Raw genomic sequence first — 19,379 nt, 5'->3', positions numbered from 1 at the left:
CTGTCTATCTGATCTCTGATGGCCCGACCTGATAAAGCTAATACAAAGAATCTGCGAATGTGATCCAAACTGATTACACTCAGTTACAGTACATGGCTTTATTCTTGACAGTAATGGCCCCTTAGCCTAGTTCATTTTTAGGCTGCAAGTTTGAACCCTGGAGCCACCATTGAACTGGGAGTGGAAATGTCACAACTTGTAGTAAAAGATCATGTCCCCTTGCAATTCTACAAAACTAGAGAACCAGAGGGAAAGAGAGCACCTAGATGCAACCTTAAGTGATCACGTAGCCTAAAAAAACTGCAGGAGCACATGTACGTATGTATGCCTTACACTGTCACAGCAAATGTCAAAACAAGAATGCATCCAACACACACTACATGATACAGAAGCAACTGCAAACACAAATTACAACAAAGCCTGAAATCTTCAGAGATTGATGTTCAACTGATTTAGGATTTTTTGGGGTGGGTTTTTTTCTTTTTTTTTTTTTTTGGACAATACACTCTGTTGCCTTAATGACAATGACTCATCAACTCTCCTCTCTGTTGCACCGTGTTGTGCCACACGCCTTGCTGGGGTGAAACAGTACTGCTGCTTCCCATCCAGAAAAGCACATCACATCTCAGCAACAACAAAGCACACACTGTACAACAGGTATACTCACCTTGTAACCTGTGACCTGACCTGTAAACAAAGACCTGTATCAGCCTGTGGGAGCAGATCTGGAATTAAGCAGACAGCTCAGGAGAAAGGTAGGGAGAAAGGGAGCAGTGTGCTGAAATACTAAGTTCCTTTGCCTGCGTAGCTTGTTTTCTTGGTTCTGGAATGCACAGCCTCAATTTTGAAGAAATACCATGTAAAAGATTCACAGTGTTCATAGCTCTTGGAAGAAGACAGTGTAGAAAGGAACACTCAGCAGACCCAGTAATAAAATAAAATAACCCAATATTGAAAATTACTGAACTAAAACTTCCACTGCAATTCATAAGTTTCATTCAAGTAAGTAAATCATTAACAAGTAGAAACACCACAAGTCATCATCTAGTTCAGGCAAGTTACATTCTCTTTTCCCCACTGGAAGACAAAAAAAAAAAAAATTTACTTTCAAAGCCAATGTAGTAAATTTTTTTAGGTTAATATTTTTCAACCTATTCCCACAGAGCTGTTGTTGCCTTTGTCATTTTTCTACAGTTCTATTACAGAGCACTGGTAGAACTGTTCTCCCAAGTAATTTCCACCGGTGAACATATGAGCACTAACAAATGAGGTCCCTTAATTAGTTCCAGGTTTTTCCAATAAGCAGTGTTGGCAATACAGTTTTTAGCTCTCTGTCCATCATACAAATAACAAGGCAAGGCCTGTAAACATGGCAGGGGTGTCTCTATTTTCCTGTTCGTATAATGGGCAAGCAGACGGAGTAAGAAGGAAATGTATACCTCAGTGGTGGGTTTTTATTGTCAACATGGAATAGTTTTTTTGGCTTGCAGTCATTTACACCGTCTTCAAGGACACATCTTACAGCTTCCCAACTTGGTCATAAGGAAAATTGAACATTTCCAAGGACTTTTCCTCCAAAAAAAAAAAAATTGATTTTTTTCCTTTGAGGATTGAAATGTGTTTTTTGCTTTTGTTCTCAAACCCTGTTTTCTTTTATACACGGGTTTTTGCTTCCCTCTGCATTTATGGGTTCTGCTCAGGTCCAATATCGTTTCTAGCATTTGCTTTATAGGAGTTAGGGCCCCACAACCCTTGATGTTGCATTAACATCCAACAAAAAGCTCCATGCTACTAGGCTGTGTACAGAAAAAGACCAGACTGGAAGGGACCCCAGCTTTCCCCACAGAGAAATGTAGTGTCACTTGATGGCTTCTGGAATGAACTTTGCCTATTATGTTTTATATAAATTTTGAATAAATCCTTTGAGTCACAAATTTCTTATTGGAACAATAGAACTATATAGAAGCCAGGGGAAAATTTGGAAGCAAGTATGGATTTTCTTCCCTGTCGTGGAGCCCAGAATCCATATCTTTCTCCACATCCATTTAGTATGGCACAAAGGGAACTTACTAGCTGCTTTCTTCCAGCTTTCTTTGCTACTTCACAGTAGAAATATTATTCTGCTTCCTATTTTATTTCCCCGCAGATCAGAAACAATTCAAAGACACTCTAGGTCTCTTTCCTCTGTAGGCCTGGAATGGACTGCAGAGAAAGAACAAATTAAAACAGGCTAAAAAGGAAATTAATTGTAAGGAGGTAAAGTTTTCCACACAACTCTTCTATTCGGTGTATGTATTAACTGGCTCTGATTTTATAATCTACTGACCACGTATCTTCAGTATGGACTTAGTTTAATACCTGTGCCATGTAACCTCAAACAAATGAAACCCCTCAAAACAAGCACAAATTTTAAAAAAATGGTTCACATTTGGTCTCCTTTGTCTACCAGTTCCAGTTCATATCTTCAAATGTTGCAGCAGCATTTCAACCAGGATCAGCCATCTATTAACAGCCTGTTGAGTTTGACAAACCTTCTTGTTTGACTGAATATCTAAAAACTGTTGCTGTCTTTTGCCCACTTTCATGTGCTGGCCAAAAGTTACAACAAGAGATAATGAATTAATGAGGTCCAGCATATCCAAAGAGGGAGATTCCTTCAGGCACATTAAGTCAGCAGTTCATCTCTCCAGGGGCAGTTTCCAGTAACAGCACAAAAACACTTGCTGAGAACCCAAGCTTTACCCATGAGTATGTCTGGGAAGCTTCCTGCATGCAGCTTTGTCCAGATGCTCCAGGAGAGCATCACCATTCAGATCTGTGCATCTCTTAAACATCTTCCTATGCAATGAGTGGGACAACCCTACTGCATGTTACAAGCCAGGGACATGTGGTATGAGAAACTACCTGTCAGCAAAGGAAGCCAGATACTCAGCTGTAGCTCACACTTGCTTCCTAGTCACACTCCTTTAAGATCAGAGGCTGCCCAGACAGCACCTTGCAGCTGAAGTGCAGTGGCATGGTCGCTCCCTAGACACCAGAGGCAGCAGCCTATCTAAGATATGACAAGCAACAGCCGCCATACAAGGACTAACATAAAGGGAGAAGCTTCGCTGATATGTTGCATAAATGCCCAGCTGCAGGTGTGAAAGTGGATGCTCACAGCAGCGTGAGCTTCAAGGCCAGTCAGCTGAGATTTAACCTGGAAACCCAATTCATTATTCCTTAAGAAACTTCTCATTATGTTCTCTATTTGTATTCTTTTTTGGTCATCTTACTTTCAAAGGTGGGGTCATCCTGTCTTTGCCCGGGAAATCACAGACATTTGTGGGGGGGAAGATATCTTTAAAGACATCCAGGCCCTAAATAAAAATGTTTAATGCCAGGAATGCTGAGAAGAACAACGGAATTCTAAATGAACACTGAACGGTCTTCACAGAAAATTGTGAATTCCTCAGCATATACAATGATACCAAAAATGTCAGGTTGTACTTGAACACACGCCAGAGATCTTTAGGAACTATTAGACGTACATAATCACTCTCAAAGCTGCCATGAGCTGAACAAATGATTCAGAATAACTGCTCTGCTAAGAAGTCAGGATTAACGAATCTGACTTCTGACCAGGTCTAGAAAATTTTAAGTTGCTTGAAGAAAACTTAAAAAGATCAAAAGCTACTATTTTCATTAAAGAAATCATGGGACTTGAAGCACCAGAAGAATTTCTGTCTAGGATCATTTGATGCTAATCGTGCCTTTTTTTTTTTTTTTTTTTAATCTCACAGAGAAGTATAAAGACACAAGCAAGAAAATGTAGAAAACAAACAACAGGCACAATTTTTTTCTTATATCAAATGTTTGATATGTACATACTGTATTTCAATTTGTAGGGTTAAAAAGAAGTGAGAATGTTACTCTGAGCCCTTACATTTACAGCACCAGTCAGCCTGGACGCTATGGTTAAAGAACTAGATAAAAGCAACATAATATAAATCAGAATCCCCCAGGAAGTATATACAATTCTCTAAAGACTGTCAAATAAGCGAGGGATTTGGATTTCACTCATTTGGAGAATTGTCCACTGAAAACATTTTATTACCTCGCCAAGTTTTTATGGACCCTATCAGAACAGCTGCGATTCACTTCACTTGCAGCAGAGGAAGCTGGTAATAGCTCAAAGATTGCCCCCTTCATTTCATAAACCAATTAGGACCTGGATCCTACAACTGGAGTAACACAACCCCTTCTTTTACTGGCAAAATTCCACTTCATTTATGTAAGCTCATAATAAAGGTCTCTTGGCAGAATACAGATGCTCATAGCAGCAAATGTTTCTAAAACACACTCTCTAATTTGTTCCTTCTTCCAAGGAACCCTCTTCCTGAACTCATCAAAATAAACTCTTCTCAGTCTACCTGCAGGTTCTGTCTAGTCACCAGCTCCTTGCAATTTGTTACTAAACATTGCTAAGAGAATTTAAAATTATGATTTACCCCGTGGAACTTTGCTAGAAGGTCTCCAAAAAGACAGATTTATTTAAATTATCTTTTCCCTCTAAATCAAGCATCATTTCATTTGTGTAAAAGAAGTCATTTTGGTGATGTTGTCATCTTAGATTTTTCTATGCTCTTGATTTAAATTGCATTGGGGTTTCGTTTTGGTTTGTTTTTTTTTTTAAACACATATTTGGCCTGTCCATAAGTATAAACAAAACCATATATATGCCTTACATGGGACCATACTGTCCCACTGATTTCTAAAACTCAACTCATCAATTAATAGGGAGGCCTGCTTTTACAGGTGGTAAAATAGGATCCATACACTTTACGCGTAGTCTATAATTTCTGTGTTTTTCCCCAGGCAATTTTCTCTGAACTATTGTCATTGGTTTTCAGCCAGGTACCAGCTTAAAACAAACAAACAAACAAACAAAACATTAACACTTTACTAACTTACAGTAGTTTACTAACTTATGGTATGTTTTTATATCCCTTTGAAAGTGTTTAAAGAAATACACTGGCAAGACAAACCTTGTAAAATCAAAGTGGTTTCTGTTCACCACATCAATGCCAATTCCCTTATTGAAACAGATACAAACATAACTTCTTAGAGAGCTACTAAATTTTTATCAGAGTTCTTTGCACATAAAAGTCTTCACTTTTTACTCCATCATTACAGCCATTGTGCCTCCCCCAGCAAACATTTAAGCCCTTCTCTGAATTGACATGGTGTGAGGCAGCATCCCAAAGCTTGCTCTTTCTCTGGAACCTGAAAATTACTCTCTTAAATAAAAAGAAAAGAAAGAAAGAAAAAAAGCCTTACACCAAACAAGGTCTATATTGTTTGAGTTAGTGTTTTACTGCAGCTTAGTTACCTGTCAAACAGGCTGACACTTGGATAAAACACATACTGGAATCATGCATCAGGGCACGTTAAGTGCAACCCTGTGATGAAGAGCAGAGCTATATGATTTGGCTGTGCAGAGCTCTAATGATAATTTCTGGTCTAGGAAAGCTTGATCTGTCGCATCAAACCCACTGCAACTCTGAGTTCCTCTTCCATCCGAAAATGATTTTACATCTGTTTCAGTTCAAATAGTCATATAAATCAGAAGCTCTGACTATAAATTTTGATGACACCTTTAAAGAAGATTTATACAGTGTGTATTATATATATATACACGGGAGGTACGTAAGAGATACCAACCACTAAAATGAAGCAATCAATGCTGTATTCTCCAAGTTCTGTATATCATATTTAAGTCCTAAGTATGACTTACTCAGATATGAGAGCCAACCTGTGCCTATGAAAGCTCGCTATTTCTGTTCAGATACAGTTATGGGTGCAGTATGCTATTCTGACTTTGCTTTCCTATAGTTCTTGGGCAGGATGAGCTTTCCACACCAGAAACATCATGATCCTTTTCTTAGAAACCACTTATATAAAAATTGGCTTGAGTGTGGTTTCGCTACATGTCTGAAACAACCATCAGGAGAGGGCTGGTTTCTCTTCATAATGAAAGACAACAATCCTAATAAGAGTCAGTGGCCAGCAAGTCACACAATATCCCTGATGCTTTTTTGGTGCTGTTGCTGTGAACAAGCAACATTTCTAATAAGCTTAGGACTTTTGTCAAGTAGAAAGTATGAGGCGTAAGATACTGCATTCATTAATAAATTTAACCAGCAGGTATAACAAGCACATAACTTCTAGGATAACAGTTGACTTCAAGTCAGATAAGAAACACACTAAATGGTCTCCATTCCTGGTTGACAGGCTATTTATTACCTGGCTAATGATCTTCCTTTCAGTCCCCTGAAAGTCATCTTGACATATGTCAGTACTTTCCAACCCCTCCCTAGACCTTACAGCAAGAAAGGGTTTTTGAGAAGGCACGGGAGTATGTGGTTGGGGACAGAGGCGAGATGTTGTGAACAATCACCCCTTTGTGCTGTGTCTGACACACAGACTGGAGCTGTTTGCTCTTTTTCTTCCTGACTCAGCAGTGTCAGGAGAGATTGAGTCAGCAGCTCCTGAACATGCCGATGCGAACAACAACAGGGGAGGCTGGGGAGCGGACAGAGCTTCCAAACGTCACACGCAGAGTGCCACGGTTTGGTCTACAGGTCAACATGTGGACCTGGGCAGCAGCTAGCTAAAAGGGATGAAACGGCTTGAAAGGATCCATCTATCGGACTCCATTTGCTCCCACATCACCCTGTCTACTAGCCATAAGCTATGAGACAACTTGTTTCTGTGAATGGCTCACTTGTAATAATTTCCTAAGTAATTCACCTGAGCTTCCCAGAGACTTGTGGCTGCTGTACACATGTGACTTGATGGGATTCCATGTTAAGGTTGGCCAAGGTCAGTGTATTAGAAGGGACTACAGAAAACATGTCTTAGCATAAGCAGAAGAAAAAGAAGCAGGAGCATTAAACAGGGAAAAAAGCCCAACTTTGAGTACAAAGACAGGAAAAAAAGAATATTTGGACAGAGCAACACTGTCAGATGCTCTCTCTTCCCACCTCTCCCTTTTCCTCCCCTTCCAGTCATCTATCTGATGTTCTTACATCCTGTGCAGCCAAGGCTACAGAATGGACCTGATCAAGTAACCAAAAGGTCATTTGATACTTCATCTCTCACTGCTCATTTCTTCTCATCTCACAACATACTGTGGTGCTTCAGTTCAAATACATGAGTTGGAACAGAGGCTTTTATCCCACGTTTCCTGGAAAGGGAACTGGTCTTTGAATTTAATAAAAGCGCATCGTTCCATGGCCTCTTTGATGCCACACACCCCTCCAAGTTACTAGGAGCTTAAAGAGAGACTTTCTCTGGCATGTACAAAGACCCTTCTGAGTCACCAGCCTATTCCAAGTGCTTTCCAGAACTAGCTGCATTATGGAAAGGTTTCTGCCCATGAACGTCTTTTACAGGAGTCTTTTCTGTTTCCTCAAGCTATAAAGGATGATAGCAGGATACTCCGAGAACTCAATCAGCAGCTGCAGTCTCAGGTAGCTTGCTGCTATGGTAAAACTCCTGTGCTTGCCAGAGAAGAGCCCTGTCCTTCTGCCACCTCGGGTCCCTCAGATTAAGACTACAGCTGAGTAGGGTTTTTTTCATTTTCCAAATCTCCAAGGCCAGTCACAAGGAGTCTGCTCTTCACTGTGTCACCAAACCTGTGTTAGTCCCATTACATGCAGTTTTCATGACTACTCCATTTTTCCATGACCCTCTGTTTGGAAAGCATTCAACCCCGTGAAAATATGATAAACTGGAAACACAGAGAGACATATGGTACCATGAGAGGGAAAAGAGAGGAACAGGAAGGAAACACACAGGTGTTAAAATGAATGCTGCCATGTGGGGATTGAAAGGCTGTCATCCCACCGGTGCTATGATTCTTCAGTACATAAAGGCACCAAAGGCATCTTCCAAATCCCTCTTGTTGCCTTCTCCTACCTGCTTGCATTTCATCAAATGTGGTTGCAATTTTTCCCTTCTGATGCTGTGCCAGAAGACCATCTTATCTTGATTAAAATGCTCTACAACACTTTGAAAACAGATAATCTACATCACATGGTTAGTGCTCTATGTCCACTTTGGAGCCTGAGTTCACTGAAACTGGACTCACATCTCCCTCTCCATTTAGTACAGTGTTAACAATTTGCTGGATCTGTGACAACCCTGAATCCTCCTGTGTTCCCTTTCAGCTACAGAGCTGTACCAGTGACTTTCAAGCTGGAAAAATTACTAGCCCTGTCTGCTACTAGCTTGAAAAATCAGCAGCAGGTTACTTTCTCCAGAAACTCTGAGCTGTTAGGCTGTAGCCACCTACAGTCTTTGCTGGTCTGAAAAAGACATCTTACCTAGCAAAAGACGTGCCCAGATAAAGCAACCAGTGTACTGTGTTGTCACCAATTTGTCTGACCATAATTTTCACATACATTGCTGAATTCTCAGTCACTGAAATAATGGAGTTATTTTAAAAAAAGACAAACACCGCTCGTCTACAGCCTAGTTCAGAGGCCCGTATTTTTAGCTGATTCAGCTTATCTGCCTTTCTATACCTTTGACAAATGTATGTCTTGTATCATTTTTTCTCTCCTTCCTCCATATGCCTTACTGCTTTTCCTCCATGTATCTTATCTCCAAATGATGTGCTATTAATCAGCCAAAGACACCCTTCACTGCTAAGTGTTCCTCAACTGATTTTTCATCAGCACAAGTAGTTACTAGTTACAGCATTCCTCCCACATGCTAAAGGCTTGGGGGGGGGGGGAGGGAGGAGGGACAGCAAGGAGGTTAGAGACTGCCTCAACACATAAATACTATCTGGGACCTTTATACCAACCTGCCAGTTTGCTGAAATGATAATGTTACTGTTTGTTCTCAACCAGGCACACGGTGGGAGGAAAGTGGGACTGCACCCTGTCGTATTTTTTAAGTTACTAACCTCCATGCTCTTACCCTTTTCTGATTAATCTGGCTGCATGCCTGTTCAGTAGTAGCTGAAGCTTAATACCTGAAACAATGTGTGTATATACACCGTGCCAGTAAGGCTTGCCCAACAACGCTCATTCTGTCATGTTTTCCCATGCCCTGTGTCAATATCTCATTTTATACGCAAGCCCCCAGAGCCTGAGGAGGGGATAGGAAAAGAGAGAGGCAGAGAGGGAGGGAGAGGGAGGAAAAAGAGAGGGAGAGGCGAAAGTAAGGAAAAATTACATCCCTCGGGAACGTCAGCTGCTCTGAACTCGCCCACTCCTCACCATGAAACGAGCTGTGTGCGGGCACAGGTGGGTCCCATTCTCTGTTACTGGAGAACAGCCTAAGAGCAGGGTCTAAATGAAGACTTTCATTGCTGTTCCCTGTTTTCATTGGAGTAAGGCCATCACAAACATTTGCAGGTGGCTTGGCCATAGTCTGACACTAAAATATTTGTGGTTGTGATAAAAATCAGAATATTGCTACAAGATGGTTCTATATAACCTTTAGGGCTCTATCCTGCTCTTACAAAACTAGCTCAATGAGAGTTTTACCCAGTTGCTCTCTGCTGTCTTTATTGCTCATTAAAAGGCATATTCCCTGGCACAATTCTCCATGGTAAGGACTCATCTACCCTTCAGGGCAGCTTCAGATGTTTTAAAAAAAAGGGGGAACCCAACCCAGAACCACTGATTTGAGCACCTCAGAATGTGGGCTTGTTAAAAAGCTCAACTTTTTCAAGCCAAAACAAAACCACCAAACTTTGCAGAACTCAAACATCTTCTGAATCTATCTGGATTTTTCTTCAGCAGCCCAATATTGGAATCATTGTCCAGTCTGTATTCCTTGTGAATGAGTCTTGGATATAATTCTTAGCACGATTAGAAGGATAAGATGAAGATAAATGGAAATGACAAGATAAGTTCTCTGAATAAATAAAACAGGCACCACAGGGAAAAGACTGAAGGAAAAGACGACAAACAACAAGGATGCTCAACACTTTGGCAAGTAGATGAAGTCCAAAATGCAGCAATTATCTCCTAGGACACACCATGAACAAAAAACAAAACCTCCTAGGAAGAGGGAAGAATGGGGAACAGAGTATGCTGGAGGTCACACCATAAGTCTCATTCACACACCAACTCACACAGAGACTAAAATGCTGACAATTGCCTCCCAATAGAGCAGCTTTAGACTCAGACTTAGGAAACATTTGTGTGATTCAGACACAGGGGAGAATTAAGATATGTCATGACAAAGTTTCCCAAACAAGATGCTCACCACTGACTAGGAAATAGGCCTTTTTATCCTCAGCCCCTCCAACTTTAGAGATTCTAATCACCATGGCCCCAAACCAACACAAACCTAAAACCTGACTGACAGGGTCTTGCAAGAACACATGCAGTTTTTTCCTCATTATATAGAAACAATTGTTTGGAAGCCAAGTACAATCCTATATAAAACACCTCACCACCGAGTATTAAAGTTGTTTGGGGTTTTTTTGTTTGTAATTAGGATCATAATTACCACTAGACCTATTAAGTCACAATTTGAACAGGAGCTTAATCATCCTTAACCCAAATAGTGGCATTAGCTATTTCTCTTTTTAAAACTGAAAAAGAAAATGTTTCTCCCTACCCACCTCTCTCCAAGCCCCTTGTCTTTGAACAGAATGGGACATATATAAGACAACAACTTTCTTGGATTCAGAGGTGAACGGTATTGCACGTGAAACCTCAGTGAACGCTGTGTGTTGTCAATATGTAACATATACAAAGGCACATCTATCAAATATGTTTACCTTACCCATTCTATCAGATTTCTATACTAAGAACCAAATCCTGAAACAGTAGTAAAAAAGGAAAGTGAAGGAGCTTGGCCAGGAGCACAAAACTGGGGCAGTGGATGGAAACTGTGTCCTGCGCGTGGCTGGGTAACCCTTACAGAGCAGTCAGTGCCACGGGCCATCCCTGCCACCACAGCACTGGGAGACACGGAGCCTGTGGTCTATATCCTGTCCCAGCCATCAGGAATATTGAAAGAAAATTCAAGAATAACTGGATTTTGAGTTTTCAATGCCAGGATTTCACTTTTTGGTTTTACTCTGAAGAGACTGCAAGTTGCTCATCAATTATTTAGACAATGGCTGGGGACAGAGACTGCTTTTGCACTTATCATATAATGGATGTAACCAAATTACAAATGACAGATAATGAATCTAGACTGCTGCTTCATTCTCAGTCCACTGATTTATCTTTTTATCCACATGTTTTCATGCATAAACCCCCCCCAAATTCTCAGACTTGTGTGACAAAAAAACCTGTACCCTCAAACCGTCTGGGCAGTTTCTGTATAATTAAAAGCAAGTTATTGTGACTTATAAGGACCTCATGTATGCTGGAAGTAACTGAGTGTACAAGACACATATGTTTTTGTACACACAGTTCTCCAAACATGAGCACAAAATTGGCATACAAGCACATACAATAAGCATCCATACTGTCAATCTATGGGAATAAATATCAATCCATCATCACAAATTGAGCAACTGCTCACAGAGGTGGCTGTGCCAAACTCCATTTATCTTGATGGTCTTTTTAGTTTGTCTTCTAGCATTCCTCAATTAAACAGAGTACCTAGGAAATAGCCTAATCCCACTGAGCACCCAGAATTCCCATTGAAGGAAGTGAAAGGATCAGCTTCAGAAATACTCTTTCTTCCCAGAGCAGTTATAGAAATAACAATTTTTGAATGTAAGCAGATAAAAACAAAAAACTGGAAGGAGGAAGCAGGACTTCCCTGCAAGTACAGCACTCTGCCCCTTTTGAACCAAAGTGCCAGGTCTGGAGTAGATGTAGTATCCTGGCCATTCCTCCACAGTCTGCAACGCATGTTGCAGGGCTCCTTGCCACATGCTGGCAGGATCAAGTGCGAGCTCTGTAACCTCAAGAACCACAAGGACAACATCTGGTCCTGCATGCTGAACCTTAAGAACACGAGGACAACATCTGGTCCTACATGCAGCTGCTGGAGCCAGAAAACTGGAGAAATGAGAAAATGGAAATGGATTTACCCAATCTGTCGATTTGTGGAAGGTGCTTGCGTAATGACTGAACTGGACTGTGGAGATGGCATGGCTTGTTGAATCACGACGCTGGTGTCATGGTTTGGCATCCTTGTATTTGTCAGCTGGTGAGATCCAGGTCCTGCCATTGCTCCTCCAACTGTGTTATGCATGGAGATATTCTGTGAAAAGAAGGGAAATTGGGGATGGTGGAGGAAATCAACAATATGAAAAGTTACTGGCTCCTGGTAAATCCCAAGTCAATAGATCTTGTTGTAACCAACATGATAAAGAAATGAAAAATAACTATTTACTTTTACAGGGCAATATAAATGGAAAAATACCTGCAAGTTGACTAATCACTCTTCTGTGATTCTGACTCATGATTTATAATGGGGATATTTAGCACATATTCTCCTAACTGAACACGATATATATTTTTTTTGAAAATCACTTCTGTGGTGACTGCATGGCACCTTGATTTACTACATGGGTTGTTTACTGTGTGCTAGGTCTGCTTAGACTGACAAGCAAATCAAGTTTTATAGTCCCACAGTAACAAACAGTACACGGTACGCCACGAAACAGCCATTTCTATTAGCCTCCATATATTTTGTAGACCAATAATATCCCAGAGGCCTAGAATAATAGCACTGTATTTGCACATATATAATCTCTGCTTCAGGTAAGTTGGACCTCTTAAAAAGTTTTGGTTTTTTTTTAAAAAAAAAAAAGTTCACAGATAATAAGCCATGAGAGACCAGGATACTACTGAGGAAGGAACCCTGGAATAAAACTTCTCTCCTATTATCCCTACACACACAATACACACTGCTGCTAAACCGCAGGGTTTGACTTGGCCCGCGTTTAAAAACAAACAAAACTCTCAAAAGCCAGAGATAACCCACAGTGTATACATATGAAAAATATGGTAACCTCGAGAGCATTAATTTTTCCTATCAGGCATCAATGTGTGGATTGGTAGCAGTAAGAGGAAAAGAAACTTTCCATTCTCACCTCATGCTAGGCTGAGGAAAAGGCCTGGGGGGGGGAGAACACCTCTACATGCACACTCTGCCATCAAGACTCACACAAAGCATCTTCCTGACCACTGCAATACTCAGGACTGAAAACTAAAGTAAAATTTCATTCAGAATTCCAATTTATGAGCCAATTTGTCTAGGAAACACATAAAAAACACAAGATAATGATAGATAAAGCTGGTGAGAAAGGAAACTCAGAGCTCTGTTCAAATGTGGAAGACAGGAGAGGCAGACAACATATTGAATCCCAGACCTGAAAGAAAGACTGCATTCTGAACCAAAACAAGAATAAACCCTTTAGATTACATTCCTCATGGAAAAGGAAACAATAATTAGAGGACCCACACTAAAGGCCATAGCTGTCATCCCCCTATCTCCCAATTCTTATATATTTCAGGTGATTCCCCAGGCTGCTGTGGACACAGGGATCTCTCTGTTTCTTTTACAGGAGTTGTTCTAGTCTTCATAAACATATAAAGAAGCAGAGGTGCCGTCTACAGATACATGGTTAGAACATTCACCCAGTATGAGGAAGACCCAGCTCTGAGTACCTGTTCCAGTAAATAATTTACACAGTACAAATCAGGTCCAGCAGCAAAACAGCCAGTATTCACTTAAGAGCATGGATTGCAAGAGAAAGCCAGACCAAGGACTTCAACGGTGATTTTTTCATAGCCCAGTAGTACGCCATGACCATCAGGCAAAAAGAGAGAATAACCTTAGATATATGGAATCTTTTCCAAAATAAGTTCTCCCTCACCTACCACATTCCTACAAAAATGTCACTTCTTCAATGGATTAGTATTTTCTGATGAAAAACTGTTCTGTTAAAAATAAATAAATAAATAGATAGATATATCTCTCTCTCCAAATCTAGTTCAGGATTCAAAACCACACTGACTTTTTTTGATCATTACAAGATTTTGCAAAACCAGGTCTAATAATCTACCCATCTGCAACTAAATCTTTTAGTACTATCACTTCCTAAAGCTTCCCCTTTATATTAAAGGCATGTGTTTTAATTGAAACCTATCAATATGTGATACTGACTTGTTTCAAAGTTCACCCTCATTTAATGTCTCTTTTACACTGCCTCCACAGTTTCTGAATCCTTCCAAATACTTCTGTTTTGCCTGTTTGCTTTCAGTAGTATGTTTATTAGAGCAAATATTAAATTGCAAGAGAGGATACTTGTACCTCTGGGTCCATAGGGGAGCAACAAAGAAGAAACCATCAGTCACCCACAATGAGTTTGCTCTGCAGTTGCTGTACAACTGCCCCCTGCCATTGCCAGCACAGATCTTCTGCCTGCACACGCATGCCTTTCTTCCAAAGAGGGCTGTCTGCATGAAGCCAGAGCATTGGCATGAAAATGTCCAGGATTCAGAAAGTCTTTCTCTAGATTACAGACTCCAGACCACAGATTTCCAAGAACTACAGAACACTCATCTGCTACATGGGAGGATCTTTAAAGGAAACAGGGATGGTGCCATGAGTCCATAAGGCCTGGGAAGGGACAGGATGTAGATCCGTCATGAGCTTTAGACAAGTAGTACCCAGGCACTTGCCCAGATTTTGACTGGATTTTGTTCTAACATGTCAGGGCAGAACTTAAAGATTTAATGTCAGATTCCTGTGCTCCTAGTATTGCCATTTTCTTCTCCTTCTCTTTCCTTTTTTCTCCTATAATTCAAGACCTCTCTAAGGTACAAATGGTATGAGTTATGATGGGTATGAAAAATTTTGTTTGCACGTAAGACATTGTAATTGCTAGCTTACATGCATAAACTTGTAATGCTGTTTCAAAATCTTAACCATTTCCAATAAACTGTATCTTCTCAGAAAGCAGGCCGAATATGTGATGCATGGAAAGCAAAAACAGAATGAAAACCTGTCAATGCATCCAGATGTCCATTCTTCTCAGTAATGCAAGTGCTGTTGTTGGGCACAAACTATACCTTTATACTATGCTGCCAAGAGAAAGCCTAAGATTTCCCAACAAAATATCAAACTCAGCATGACTCTCACATTCATAAGAAAAGGATTTGGCAATATCAGAATAATTTACATCAGCGAGATGCTTGTGAATTTACAGAGAAGTTCAAGCAAGTTCATACTTAAATGACAATGCCTATGTTTTGAAACATGGCAGGAACGTAATACACAATAGACCTGACACTAAGCCTATCTGATCTAGTCACATGCATCATGACATGCAGAATGACTCTATATCACCAGCATATCAAGACTAGGCCCATTGCATGCATGACGCACACGGTCTTCAGAACTCCCAAAATGGCCTTGCTGTGTTGAGTTCTGCACCTGATTCTGAATGGATCTGGATAGGATATTAGTGAGCTCCTTGTTGATTCAACTTTGGGCCCTTATAGAAACAGGACAAATTCAGCAACGCTGGCCGAAACCGAGACCTCTGCTTTATAGTTGAATTGTTATTTGGCTAGGCTGCTTCCAGCTGTACTTTTAAGGAGGTCTGCATGCTCTCCCACCAGGGATCCATGAAGAACATCTCACTTTGACTCCCCTTTTCATTCTCCTCCAGGTCTTAAGCCAATGGTTAAGATTAATTGCTACTATGTGCTGGGAGCTCCCAGCACACCAATTCAGAGAAGGAGCTGACAGGAGTCATGATGCAGACAGAGCTCTTCCTCTGCTTTTAACACTCCCAAGACCTGTCTGTGCTCTGAGAGAGAGTGACACGCACTCAGAGTTTTCTCAGAGATCTTCACAACTGTCTTTCAGCATTAGAAGAGGGCATAGGAGCTTATTATTATTATTCATTTTATTAAACTAAACCTAAATGTTCATACAGGGAACAGGCCACCTGCATGCCAGGAGCTGTAGAGACACGAAAGACATCCCCTACCCTTAAGAGTCATTTAATGGATCTTAATTAAGATCCAATAACTTAAGAGAAATTTATTTCCTCTAGGACTAAGTTTCATCCTCACCAAAGTTCCCAGTCATTCCTACTGAAGCAGAAAATAGGATTGTAACAGTGAAGAACTGTTACAGAAATGCTCCCCTCACCCATGTGCTCATATTGTACTCTCCAGCAGTATTTAACAGTCAAATAAATAAAAGAAAAAACAACAAGCCATATCCACAAACTGCTTTGAAATCAACATGCTCACTCTCAAACTTTCTAGCTGCAAGAGGAAAGGGAATAGATCATCATCAGCTTGACTTCTCCCCAGTTACACCGTATTCCCCCATTTTAGCTTCAGACTTTCAAGAAAACATTTGAGCATTTTTCTCCCACATGCAACCATTTAACTTTGGATAGGCAACACACTTCTTTTTTCTAAAGGCTAAACACTTCTTGAAGTCATGCTTCCATGTTCTGGTGGAGAGGATTACACATCACTCCACAAGAACACACACCCTGTTGGCAAGCACAGCAGAGAAATGACGGCTCTGCAGACACAGGCAAGATACACCCCATGACTCCAGGCAGTCACCATTTCCACTAAACACTGGTTCTTCTGGAGAAACACCCGTCCATGTCACACAGCACCACCTGTATCACACATACCCATCTACTGAAGGCAAAAGATGAAGAAGATGGATCCATCCTTCACTAGCCATTGTAATATTCTGAGTTTCAGACCAAATGTGTTTGTGGTTTTAAACTATCAGAACTGGTTTCTGAACCAAAGCCAGCTTGTATTTTCCTACTATTCTTTTTTAACTCGGAGGTTTAATGAAAATTGCAAATACCACTTTTATACAAACTGAAGATTCATTCAGGATTGTTCTGAGTGAGCTTTTAGATCAATAGAGCTGTCACCTATAACCAACTGTACCTAAATATATTTTGCAGGTTAGTATATAAATTCTAAAGTCAGAACATATTTGCCGTGAAAAAAAATGAGAAAAATCCAATTCATCTAAACAAAGACAAAAGCAGCTTTTTGTATTTTTTCCCATTTTCTGCAAAAAATCGTTTACCTGTATTTTCCCAAACAGCCATTTTAAATATTTTTCGAATAACTCAAGAGAAAAAGCATCAACTTAAAAAAAAAAAAAAACAAAGCAGAAATAAAATACACAGCAATATTTTAGAATTTATATAGCCTGGCCTCTCCTTTTTAACAAAGAAAAATTTAATATTATTAACAAGGAGAAATTCTAAGCTGTCTCACTTGCAGGCATTTTACAGTTTATGGGGAAAGAAAACATGTATTTCTAACCTAAAGTCTTCTAGAAGGCTCTACAGACACACAGCATTCAGGGCAACCAAGATACACATTTAAATGACAGCTACCTGTGCACTTTTAAGGAGTGTACAGTAGCATCTTGCCTGATCATGGAGATCATGACTCCACAATACATAGAATACACACACAAGTGGAAGCCACCAGTGACACACTCCTCCACTGCACATGCTGCCCACACAGTCCCCCAGAAAAAACAACTTAGAGACTTGGAAGACATTGTAAAGAAACTTATAGACTAAATGTGGCAAATAATGACATGCTTCAAAATTATTTTAATCATATACAATCTCCATCAAAATTACTGAGCCTCTATGAATTCTCTCCTGACAGAAAGATCATCTCAAAACCAAAGTTACCAAATCTGCCCAGAAACAGCACCAACCCATTTATTTTCTCATTATTCAGATCGACGTGTAAGGAAAACACCCTCACACCAGCCCACCACAACTGTTTCATCTGTTCCTAGTGTGCAACATCTAAACCACCATAAGCACAGAACTAAGCTCGCTGTCCACCCAAGGCCAGCAAAAGTAGCCGAGAGAAGAAACTAGGGAAGAAAACGGAGATAAAATATGAATCAGATTACTAATGCAGTTGGAGAATTACAGGAAAAAGAAAGTCTATTACAAAGATTTACATTAAAAAAAAAGAAAAAAGGAAGAAGTTCCATTATGCAAGAGATGAGAGAGAGTAAACTTGGTGGAGATTGAAATGCAATACTTTTTCTTTTTTTAAACCGTAACATCTGTATTGCTTGATTAAGAAAAAGCACTAGAGCAGAAAAAAGGACACAGAAAAGAACTGCTGGAAAATGCTGTGTAGCAATATTAAGCACAGAGACAAAGCACTAGGAAGATCTTCCTGCAAACTGCTAAAATCCATTTAACTCCCTTACTTAGCGAGAGGTATGAAGTCAGTGAACGAGGCTGACACATAAAAATACAGAACTGATGCCAAAGGATCTATTCCTCAAAACATTTCAAAGACAGACAAATGCTCACTTAACAGCTACCTGATAAAAATGGCACATTAAAAAAAAAAAAAAAAAACAGCAGGCCTGATATATCCCAGGATGCAGAAGGACTCTTCCCTGCCTCCAGGTCCTGTCCAACAGCTACTCCTGAACTGGACACAGCTAGCTATCCACACGATGCTGGAGACTCAAAGGCCAGGAGCAATACGAGTATATCTGACTTCTTGAACCCCAGGCACCACCACTCAGTCAAACGTTATCAACCTGATCTCCTTAGGGGTAAAAATGTAAAGAAAAATTAAACTCCTTACTCGAAAATGACAAGTAATGATAGGCAGATGGGGGAAGAAGGGAAACATTGCTGTCACTGAAATCATAAAGCTTTGAATCTGTACTTATCGGTCTCAGCCACTGGTTTCCAATTTTTTGGATCAGAGACCTCTGTCAACCCTCTGAATTTCTCACAGAGCGCTCTGTGCTCTTATCATAAATCGTGTAATTAAGGCAAGATGGTTCCACAGACCAGCTGCAGATGACTTACCACAGCTTTGCGACCACCAGCAGTTCACAGACCAGAGTTTAACCGCCGCCCAAATACTGCTTCAGAGCACCGTGACCAGAATTTCTTGTCAATAAAGATAACATTTTAAAGGTATCTACGGACTTAGCTAGCCAAAGTCCTTTTTTTAAAATGTCTTCAGTCTTTTGGAGCCTTAATGGACAATTACTGTTAATTAATAGATCAGATTCATGTACTAGGGCTGGCAGGAGTTTTGCAAAATTTTATCCTAAATATCTGTGCTGGAATATGCAGGGAAACTTCCTTTTCATTTTAAGTTAGGATGAATTATTCTGAAATAGAGACATGTTGGCTGCTACTAAAGAAGCACAAAAAGAAAAAAAAAGCTTCGTAAATAGTCTTTTTTTTTTTTCTTTTTATCCTGTTTTCTTTCAATAACTGTTACTATGTTATCAGACTTTCTGAGATACACTGAGTGATGCAAATAAAACCTTAAGTCCACTAATCTCCAGCAAACTACATGGTGCTGCTAAGAAGCATGGCACAAGACACA

The 19,379-nt window shown here is 40.2% G+C and overlaps 1 protein-coding gene across 1 annotated transcript in view; it reads right to left on the bottom strand.

Annotated features, from left to right (window-relative positions):
- The window catches only part of CREB5 (cAMP responsive element binding protein 5), a 214,093-nt gene that overhangs the window by 158,570 nt on the left and 36,144 nt on the right, over positions 1-19,379 (bottom strand). Inside the window, exon 4 of the mRNA XM_075705954.1 lies at positions 12,062-12,234. Coding sequence (XP_075562069.1) covers positions 12,062-12,234 — 173 coding nt within the window. The remainder of the gene's footprint in view (positions 1-12,061; positions 12,235-19,379) is intronic.

This window comes from Pelecanus crispus, chromosome 2 (genome assembly GCF_030463565.1).
Source record: "Pelecanus crispus isolate bPelCri1 chromosome 2, bPelCri1.pri, whole genome shotgun sequence".
NCBI lineage: Eukaryota > Metazoa > Chordata > Aves > Pelecaniformes > Pelecanidae > Pelecanus > Pelecanus crispus.
The sequence above is the reverse complement of the archived record's forward strand: the minus strand, read 5'-3'. Positions and strand labels throughout refer to the sequence as shown.